Source organism: Gambusia affinis, linkage group LG14 (genome assembly GCF_019740435.1).
Source record: "Gambusia affinis linkage group LG14, SWU_Gaff_1.0, whole genome shotgun sequence".
NCBI lineage: Eukaryota > Metazoa > Chordata > Actinopteri > Cyprinodontiformes > Poeciliidae > Gambusia > Gambusia affinis.
This window is the reverse complement of record NC_057881.1, coordinates 12349715-12360905: the sequence shown is the minus strand read 5'-3', so window position 1 is coordinate 12360905 and position 11191 is coordinate 12349715. Positions and strand designations below refer to the sequence as shown.

The following is an 11191-nucleotide window of genomic DNA, read 5'->3' as shown; positions in this document are numbered from 1 at the left end:
TGTCATAAATCCATGTTTGGATCGTGTGAAAGTAGCAGAACCGACAGACTTCCAGATGCATGTGAACCACTTTGTTTCTGAGGCTAATGGTTGGATGGATTTATCCTGTCAGGACTTCTGCCTCCCCTTTTGTTGGATCTGCATGAGCTCATGTTTTCAATTATAAACAATAAAACTTTAAATCAACTCATGTTGAGTATTATTTAGTGACTTATTGCAGCTGCTATGTCACATTATATTAGTGCATTGGAGTGGGAATGTAGCACTGGTTTTTGACATACCAGTTTGTAAAATTTTTAGTAGGTCTGTCCACATTAGAATTGAATTACCTGTTTTTCCTTTTTTTTTATAAATGTGAAGCTGTCCTAAATAATTGCTAATATTTGCTAGCTCTGTTGTTTGGCCTGTTGTTGCTGTTTCTAAGCTAAGCTAAAGTTCCATTAAAAACATTTCATAAGTTTCAAAGCTTTTCTTAATCAATAAATACATCAAGTCTATGTAAAGCATCAGCATACAAAGAGCTGAGATTTAGTTTTCATAATGGATACACAACTGATGAAGATTTTCAAATGAGTGGCCAACTTTATTGGTACCAAAATACAGTTTGTTGACACAATTGACGGAGTGGAGCAAGACATTAAAAAGTAATTCCAAATGGGCTGTAATGGACTAAAATGAAATAGCCCTGCATGAATAAATCAATAAATGTTGCAACTCAATAAAACTTGTCATCTAATCACTTAAATTGGTATTGATAACAAAAAATATTCACGTAAATCCATCCTGGTGGATATAGAGGTGACTAACGCCCTCCTGGCACCAGATGGGTGGTGAAGTACGTAGTCTAATATGTTGACCCATTCTTTCTTTATCAAAGCTTGGACGTTTTTACGTAGAATTTGTTTTAATTTCACTTTATTTTTTATTTTATTCCCTCAAAAATATGAGGACTTACTGCAATAGTCCTCATAGTGAAAAGGAGCAGAAGGAGAATATTAGCTATTCAGCACAGAAAACTGTTAAGATATATTTCAAATGCACAACAAAAGATCAGCTTATTCAGTAACTGAGCTTGTCTCTAAGACATTGTATTGCTCTCACTAAAAAATGTTCTCAGTCATTTAACCAGAACCAGAAGATGTTTCACAAACCTAGATTTGAGAGTTGGAAAAGCGTTTCTGTAAGCAACCTAGACCTTCTTTCCAGTGCCAGAGCCGTGTTTTGTGCGAAAGCGGTATATGGAGGAATTGATTCTGAAAACAATGCTTGTACTCTCCTCTAAATTGAGTCAATTTGTTATCAGAGCTGAATGAAAGTGCTCGAGTTACAGCATCTTTTTATGGTGAGGATATCCTGGGAAACATTGCTCAGCGAAAAATAAAACGCACCATAAGCCTAATTTGAGCACAAAGGGCTCTGTGCCAAAGAAAAGTTCCGAGTCATGAACGTTTGAGAGTTTTTCCTCACATCGTCACGGGAACGGCAACAAGCTGACATCTTGGAAAAATCTGTCCTTTTCTCTTTATGTGTTTTTATTAAGCAATGTATTTTTCAGTCAGCATTTAGAAAACATTTTGGTCAAAATATCTGGATTTAAGGTGCTGCAGAAAACTAGACAGATGCACTCACCTACTTTCTGCCAGTGAAAAAAAAAGAAAGAAAAAAACTGGCTCACATTCTGGCTCTTCTTGCTGAGATGATTATCAGGAAACAAGATTACAGGATAAAATTTTCATTTAAATTTTAATGGGGGACACTGACTTAAGCATATTTCTGTAACTACATCCCTCTACAAAAATGAAAGCTCTGGGTTTGTTGAAACATTCACATTAAACATGTCTAATGTAGGAATTTTGTTTACACATCAAAACTTTCTCTTTTTTATGCAAAAACAACTTTTCTCTTGTCAATTTGATGAGAAGCAGCAAAACAAGTGTCCTCTGCTCACACTCATTAGTACCAATGCTTTCACAGAGCCTCCATAGTTGTTGTCCTGGTTTTCCATGTGGATTCTGCGGCACGTGAATCAGATCAGCAGAAATGAATTGAATGTAACTGGAAATCCAGGAAGCAGCTTAGGGATGCAATGACTGGAAAAACTGGGCCAAACGGCTCGATGGACCTGCAGGCTGGCGGCCTGATGGCTCAAACTGCTGATAGATTGGATTGTCAGTGCTCAGGAAATCTCACATTTTTATCCTTTTTTTCCATTAACAACTTAAGATTCTGTTCCTCTAAACCTTGAGATCCTTTAAACCACAAAGATGTAATTGCTACGGCGACAGTCTTAGATGCATCTGGCTTTTAAAATATTCAACTTTGACTCAAACCTTCGAGTGGTTTTGCGTCACGATCCTCTTTGAAGGTTAATTCACAGACAGCAAATGGCTATTCATGAAGCAATAAAGTTGCAGAAAAAGCTCAAATCAGAGCCACCATTTGTAATGCAGAAGCTTTGAGGGACAGGTCAGCAGACCCATCTACTTTAAACGACAGATCATCACCCTGTGTGACCTTTCATGCCTCTGACTGTCCTTGCATGCCAGCCAACAACAAGTTGTTTAGTTTATGTAAGTGTCTGGAGGAAGGGAGGGGGCGGAGCTTTCAGAGATTAATAGTTGCATAATTTTGACATCGGAGCAGTTCCATCCTGATGGTTTGCACTGAACGCACTAATCCAGTTGTGAAGCTTTGTTACACAAGTATCTAAAAATAATATTGGTTTAAAGTTACATCTGAAGACATCTACTGTTCATATAGACCAGAGTGAACCCCTTACAGCAGGGATGTCAAACTCATTTCGTTTTGGGCCAAATCATGAATGCTTTTAAAGAGCCGGTTGTTCCAGAATGTATTGATAAAACCTGTTTACAAACTGTTCAAATATCAATGAATTTTTAAAATGAAATAATGTTGAACATATTTTAAGTCCCTCCAGGATTTTGTGGCACTAATTTGGAAATATTTGCACTTATGACAGTAAATGTGACTTTTTATTACTCACTGTATAAATCATGGACTATTATCCGACATCAATTTAGCCTGAGGAAGCTGTTTAGTACAAGTAAAAGTTTTGTACATTTTTGAGAAAAGTCTGCAATAAACTCCCAATTATGTATTAATGCAAAAAGGTGCAAGAATTTGTTGATTTTGCATGAATTTCCACAATAATTCTTAAGAAACCAGAGAGACTGACTAACATAATTTGGCAGTATATAGATAAAAACTGCATTGATTTAATTGATAACATAATATTTAAGCACATTTAGTTTTAGTCTAGAATCTAGAGGGCCACATGAAAAGCTATGACAGTCCAGATTTGGCCCATGTGCCTTACAGCTACTGAAAATGTTCCTCTCATTATGGGAATAAATAACAGAGTACAGGGTTCTCTAGGAGAAGAGGTGGTAAAATAAAAATAACATCATTTTAATAAAAAAGAAACCACATAACAACTGGGTTATTTAATTTTGATTTATTTTGTCTTTACTGGGCCTGCTGCTGCTGATCCGGCATGCTCCTGATGATGTCAGAATCGCCTACAGGACAAAAAGACGAGCCAAGTCAGTAAAATAAATAAACCACCATCACATTTCATTCACTTTGTAAACATACATATTTGTTTCATCAGCAGAAACACACTAGACAGGAGGAGGATAAATGTTGCTAGCAAAGCACTGTGAACTGTCCAGAAGGATGAGGCAGTTCATTAAAATGCTCCAAGCAGCTTTGATGTAGCGAACCACTAGTCCTGAACTGGACCACTCTGACTCGGGTCCATCAGGCGCAAAAATTCGCACTAAATACTTCTAACAAAAAAGTTAATTTACATTCAAATACTTAAACTTTTACATCTAGTCACAGATCTAGGGAGGGTTTTTTTTTAAGAGACAAATGTGGAAAAAACATATTGTACTTTAAGAACTAGATGAAAGTAAATGATTTGTTGCTTGCATGCAAAATTCTGTTCAATTTAATCTCTAACCACATAAAAAACTATTTTAGCAGATTTACTTGTAGTTGTATTGTAGTAATAAAAAAACATTAGTTTTGTTTGGTTCTGCTAGTTCCATGTAACTGGATCAATACTTGAAGGTTTTGTGTTCAAGATTACAGCAGAACAGAGTTCAGTCAGTGAGGTTGTTCACTGTGTGAAAACAAACGAGACCCTTCTTTAGGAATTACTGCAGCAAATGTTCCTGCTGCTCATTCTGTGCCACTCTGAATACCTGAGTCGTTCAAAGAACAGTGAACTTTGAAAAAGTGCAGAAAATCAAGCTGGCTGATCAGCTAAAATGACCTGGAATGCTTTAAAATGGAACATAAAACCTTAAAGCCATAAATTAAAATGGAAAACAACCATTCCAGAGGTTGGAAGAAAATACAAAATGGAGAAACATCAAGTACCTATGAGCTGCAGGCTGATTGAAGGAGGCCTAACAATAAGAGTACTTCAACAATAAGACACTCAAATCAAAATTTTAGCATGAACTTCTATTGTTGAAAATAAAAAGTGTTGAAAAGGTTGGAATTTGATCCAGAATACAGCGACTGGTCTAAGGAGAATTGGAGCAACATTTCGAACAGTGATGAAAGAAAATTTGTTCTTTTTAGACTCCAAACAGGAAATGAGTTGCATCTTAAGCTCAGACCAGGAAGTTCAATACTACAGAGTAAACAACAAGCAAATATTTGGTATTCAAGCATGTTTCAGTTGACACCATGGAATGAAATAGCTTATTCTTTTTAATGCAAGTATAGAAATAATTGATACACTTATGTTGAACTCTACTGACTTAAAAATCTACTAGATTTCATTTCTAGGTGACGATACCAGCTGTCAACTTGTCAGTGAAAACCCGACAGAACACCTGAGGTGATTTCTGAATTAGCTGTTTCTGTTCAACAGGGCGGATGAGAGGCTGCAGCTCCTTACCAGGGTCAATGATCGCCAGTGTGCAGACCCTGTAGTACTTTCCGCAGGCGGTGCCAAGCTCAATGTTGTTTCCACTGTAGTGGTGGACACCGGTCTTGGCCAGCATGGCGTAGTACTCGATCTCTGACTTCCTGAAAGATTTACGGAAATGAGGCAAATTAAATGCAAATACTGTCAAATTCGGGGGACAAATTTCCAAGCAACAAAACTGAGCAACTTTTTTGCTATATTTAGCAACATTTCAGATTAAAAAAAACAGAACTAAACGTCAGGCTTATTAAAGATTGGTAATCAGTGATTGGACAGAAAACTGCACTACTACTAATTAAAATAGTAGTGAACCACTACTTTAATTACAAAGAGAAGCTCCTTGGTTTATGTGCATAACTTTACTTGTTATGCACTCCAACCAATACATAAAAGTATTAGTCAACACAAAATCTGAAAACTTTCCTCAGATCATCCATCACTGGAGATCATACAAAGAATTATCTGTTTCTCTCCCTCCATTTATTAAATGCCATCAACACAAAAATAAGCAAACCAACCAAGACATATTTAGAGGCATAAATGGAGATAATATTGCAGTCTGTATTATAGTTGAATTCCAAACCAAAATTTGCATGCTGTAATATAGCAGGGCTGCACAGTGGCGCAGTTGGTAGCATTGTTGCCTTGCAGCAAGAAGTGGTGGACTTCTTGCTGCAAGAAGAAGCAGAAGGTCAATTGCCTTCTTGCAGCAAGAAGGCCCTGGGTTCGATTTCCCACCCAGGGTTTTTCTGCATGGAGTTTGTAAGCTCTCCCTGTGCATGCGTAAGTTCTCTCCGGGTTCCTCTCACAGTCCAAAAACATGACTGTCAGGTAAATTGGTTTCTCTAAATTTTAAATTGTGTGTGTGAATGGTTGTTTGTCCTTTCTGTCTCTGTGTTTCCCTGCGACAGACTGGCAACCTGTCCAGGGTGACCCCGCCTCTCATCCAGAACGTTAGCTGGAGATAGACACCAGCACCTCCCGACCCCATTAGGGACCAGGGTCTAAGAAAATTAATGGATTGATGCAGATTCAATGACTAGGCTTTGATTGGAGTAGATGTGTTGTATGATATTCTTACTTATTAAAATCTCATCTATTGCAACACAATCTCAAATCTGTTGACAGTATGTACCTAAGGGCAGGGCAGTTGTTGGCCAGAATAACCAGCTTAGCTTTCCCCTGACGGATCATCTTCTGGGACTGTTTGTAGCCCAACACGTACTTTCCACTCTTCATCACCAGCTGGAGACGAGAGTTTATGGACTCCATAGATTTTTTCTAAACAAACAAAAAAAAAAGACAGAAGTCAAAAGGGATAACACAAACAAACGCAAAAATCTGTGATAGGGTAAAGTAGATTAGCCTAAAATGTTTCCACGTTTCAGCAGCTTTCGCGTGAGATTTAGCTAATTAGCATTAGTACTGTTACCGGTTCATTCGGTTTTAAAAATATAAACGTAAGTCGCATACATGTCGCTCAGTGTAAATTAAAAACTCGATGCGCATTAACAGACATAAAATGAAACAGTGACGATTCCACCAAATTCAACAAATTAGTAAAACAAAACGTTCAACTTGCTAGCTACGACGCTAGCTAGTAGGCCGCGACGGAAACATGTTTCCACGTGAAGCAGCCGTCCAGCTTGCCGCAGCGCGAGACAACACCACTCACAGTCTTCTTTGCTGCCACCATGTTTTCGGTTTAGTCCGAACCGGCAAACCTGCGCGACAAACAAGAAGCAGGAGAAGACTACAGTTATGGTTTTATCTGCGGAAAACGTCCAGAAAATGGAAATTTTAGTGTAAAAACTCGGAGCTCGACTTACAGTGAAATCACTCCAATATGGCCTCGGAGAAAAAGGAAGTTGCGTAGTTCGTTGCGGCGGTTTCTTCTGTTCGGCTTCCGCCAGCAGCTACTGCGCGGATAGATTTTCCGTTCCCATCTTAGGGAGTAGATAGTGAGAACACAAAATAAAATATGTTAATATTTGTGATTTTTATTCTTTAAAATGTAGTTAAATTACATTAAAGCTAGCTGGGATGTTACTGACAAAGTTAGTAACATAATCCGTAAAAAGGTTTTATTTAGGGTGTTTTTTACGGTGGCCGACAGGTGCAAATGCGCAGCAAAAGAGAAAACATGCAAACAAAAAAAAGACACGCGCACAAATTAAATGCGGCAAACAAAAAGCAAATAAAATGCAGCAAACAAAAAGAGAGACGCAAACAAAAAAGAAGACACCCCCGAATGAAATGCAGCAAACAAAAAGAGAGACGCAAACAAAAAAGAAGACACCCCCGAATGAAATGCAACAAACAAAAAAACACCCCGAATGAAATGCAGCAAACAAAAAGTGTTGAAAACGGAAGTGCTCCAGACCACTAGGGAGTCAAAATAGTATTCATTTCTATGGGACCAGATGCAAGATTCAGAGAAAGAAATTTGAAAGAAAGTAAAGGTGCGTATTACTATATTTCTTTTCAGATACGCTTTTCAGATATCACGCTACCCATAAATTATTCTGTTATTCTATAATATTATAAAAGACGGCGTATCTGAAAAGAAATATAGTAATACGCACCTTTACTTTCTTTCAAATTTCTTTCTCTGAATCTTGCATCTGGTCCCATAGAAATGAAGAAATGAATACTATTTTCTTTGACTCCCCCTATTGGTCTGGAGCACTTCCGTTTTCAACACTTTTTGTTTGCTGCATTTCATTCGGGGGTGTTTTCTTTTTTGTTTGCTGCATTTCATTCTGGGGTGTTTTCTTTTTTGTTTGCGTCTCTCTTTTTGTTTGCTGCATTTCATTCGGGGGTGTCTTCTTTTTTGTTTGCTGCATTTTATTTGCTTTTTGTTTGCCGCATTTAATTTGTGCGTGTGTCTTTTTTTGTTTGCATGTTTTCTCTTTTGCTGCGCATTTGCACCTGTCGGCCACCGTAGTTTTTTCTATTTCACTCTGACAAACTACAAATAAAAAAATTAAGTTAGGATGTTGGTGATTTTTTTATTGATCTGAATTTATTTTTTAAGTTCCAAAATAGAAAAATCAATTGCATTGCCTTCTGAAGCCACAATTTCTGACTGGAAAAGAGAGACTTCTCTACCAACCTTGACCATAATTCAATATGGCTGCCAATAGTAAATCATTAAATTAAAAGGTTTAGAAATGTATTTTTCTTCCAAATTCTGTTGATTTTCTGATTTTCTAATAGATCAATTTCAACTGTTTCTTAGTTTTACTTAAATGAAATGCAGCACAAAGTTCATCACCAAATCCAACTTCATAATGCAATAAGGTGCAGCACAAAAAAAAGTAATGTAAATATTTAATAACACTTCTATGAACATGTCTATGAACACTTCGGCTTATTTACTAGACATACATATCATACAGTTCAATCTCTATTATTGAAAATTCCATACATGACAGCTGGAAAGACTCCAAAAAAGAAGCTGTAGTATGGAACTTTTATTTTAAAAAAATTATGTTTTTACATATTTGTTCAAATTATCATTATATCATTATGGAGCTCCTCTGCCTTCTTCCAGTGCTAATAACTACAGAAATATACAACACAGTCAGAAACAACCAATCAGAGGCAAGAGGAGGGTTTTAGTGCTGTCAATTACTCTCTTAAGCACTTCTCACTTCTACTGGTAAGTTGTTTCTCTGCTACCAACACATTGGCCAGTTCATGCACTGGGGTAACTGACAGCTAACTTACTCCTGATTCTGATTGGTTGTTTTTGACGGGCTCGGTGCATTTTTGCAGACCGCAGTAGCACTGGTAGTACACGGAGGAACTTAATTTTTTAACAGATTATCTGTCTCATACCCAGTGTTGGCATAGTTACTTTGAAAAAGTAACTTTAATCGGACTACTGATTACTCCTTGAAAAAGTAACTTAGTTATATTACTGACTACTTGATTTGGAAAGTAACTAAGTTACATTAAAAGTAACTTTTTAGTTACTTTCAGCAGCTGCTAACAACAACGCTCCGCCTCCTGTGAAAATCACATTGAGCTTTACCAAAACTTAATTGTAAGCTATTTTATAATGGTAACATCAACAATGTGTCTCCACTGATAAGGTTGAACTGAAGAGGAGATTGTACAAAAAAAATAAAAACGTGAGTAATTTGTGTGGTCCACTGTTGTCTGGAAAACTCTAAGAAGGATTTTAAAGCCCCCCGTAAATTCCCCCAGCCTCCAGGTTCTGTGTTACGGCCCTGCGTTTGGTCTCAAAGCTCAGCGCCCAGATCTTCTCCTGCAGCTCCACAACTCAGATGGCTGCACAGATTTGTGACACTTATCTTAATATTAATAATTATAATGGCGTTAAGTTTCCATTATAATTATTGGCAACTACGGACACGTTCATTCGTGGCTGTTTTCACGTTTATTGCGCTGTTCATATTGGTCTCGTTGTTTGCCGTTTTCTGGAGCGCAACGCGAAGCTCGACGTCATTCAGAGGTAATACATTAACAAAAACACAGCGGGACGAATCATCCGGGAAATAATGGACAGGGAGAGACTGACTAAAACTACCTTAATGACGGACAAATTCTGGGATTTATTATGAGTCTCTGCTTATTTCCAAGCCCAAATGAGCAACTTCACGTTCAAAAACGAGCCAAAAAAGGCGCAACCCGCCACTCATTAAATTTGTAAGCGACTTAAAAAAAAATGAAGCCCAAAGCCGCTTGTAATAATCGGACTTGGCGACAGAAACTGAAAATAGTTCCAGTTTTTCCACCAACAAAATCTTCCTCCATTGTTTACATTTCTGTCGCATATTGACGTCGGTCACTCGACAAGACGAGTAGAGGAAATACGATTACGGTAAATAACAAAAGAAGATAGTAACGCACAGTGATTTTGATAAGTAACTGTAGTCTGACTACTGGATTTGAAATAGCAACGCGTTAGATTACTCGTTACTGAAAAAAGTGGTCCGACGTCAGTAACGCGTTACAAATTAACGCGTTACTGACATCACTGCTCATACCATACTGTCAGAAGACGGTGACAGTTTTAACAAAACATTAAGGAAAAACATACTATTGTAAAAGTTACATACTGTACCTTTAACTGTCCATCACTAAGACTACACTGACTACCTGCTCCAATACAAAGATGCTCTTTGTGTTGGAGCAAATTTATAATGTACTCTGGCTCATTTAACTTCAAGGCTCTTTTCTCTGCAGTAAATAAAAATATTTAAACACAGTGATAACACCAGCTTTTTTTTTTACAGTAAATAAGAGCAATGCCTTTCTGTCATTTTTTTCAAAACAAAGCAGACACCACATTGGGATCCCCATCCTCAAACAGCCTGACACTATGAGCAACTTCCGGCCCATTTCCAATCAATGTCGCGAGCCAGTCAACTCAACTTCTGTGTGGGTAATCAATAATTCAAAGATTATCTGAATTTACTGAAGTCAGAGAGTATGGAGAGTGTCATGCAAACATAAAATAATAATTCACGAGAAGTATCCAGGTTACCATTCCCAGATTAAATATTGAAACATTAGAGGAAATATTTAAGCACAAAAATAGAATAGAACAGAAAAAAGTTGATCACTGTTTACACAGATACATTAGAGCATAAGCACAGTCAAATTCTTGTGCGTTTCTCCAAGAATAGTAAAAGTTTTTAAAAAGATAAATAAATAGATAAATAAATAAAAGATAAAATGAACACGTAAAAAACATATAACATGCATTTAAGAAATACATTAAGCCTATAAGTGTTCATGAAGTGAAATACGGAAATAGCCCATTTTGTTTCGGTTTTCCTGCTCGTCTCTCTAACTTAAAGGTACCTTCTCCAGGAGTCTACTTAATAAACAAAAACAAATAGAACCTTTTACCTGAAATGTTCAACTACGTCAAAAAAAAAGGAAAAAGAACAAAAAAGCTCTCAAAGTAGAAGTATCCACAATTACGCATCGCCGGAGGAATCATGGGAGGTGCCACCCAGACTAACCTGTCCTGCCTTTGTTCCTGGAAATTGGCGGAAATGTACTCCTTTTTTTCCGTCATACTTACTGGAGTAGATTGATTTCTGCAACATATGAACATGTTTATGCTAATCTGGACATATGGGGTTGCTGGCGCCTATCTCCAGCTGCGTTCCAGGTCGCCAGAGACACACAAGACAAACAAACATTCACACACACACTCACACTCACACCTAGGGAGAATTTGGA

The 11191-nt window shown here is 37.4% G+C and overlaps 1 protein-coding gene across 2 annotated transcripts; it reads right to left on the bottom strand.

Annotated features, from left to right (window-relative positions):
• Positions 1 to 3473: 3473 nt before the first annotated feature.
• rpl30 (ribosomal protein L30) lies at positions 3474 to 10869 on the bottom strand. 2 transcript variants are annotated; one of them, XM_044139449.1, is made up of 5 exons: positions 10853 to 10869; positions 6796 to 6882; positions 6642 to 6690; positions 6102 to 6247; positions 3474 to 5067 (listed from the first exon to the last, which is right to left on the bottom strand). In XM_044139449.1, exons 3-5 carry the CDS (start codon positions 6660 to 6662, stop codon positions 4821 to 4823), a joined length of 414 nt encoding a protein of 137 aa, XP_043995384.1. In that variant the 5' UTR covers positions 6663 to 6690; positions 6796 to 6882; positions 10853 to 10869; the 3' UTR covers positions 3474 to 4820. The 2 variants fall into 2 exon arrangements, with proteins under 2 accessions (XP_043995384.1, XP_043995385.1); XM_044139450.1 differs by lacking the exon at positions 10853 to 10869 and having other exon boundaries at positions 3474 to 3539; positions 4937 to 5067; positions 6796 to 6900.
• Between the last annotated feature and the right edge of the window lie 322 nt (positions 10870 to 11191).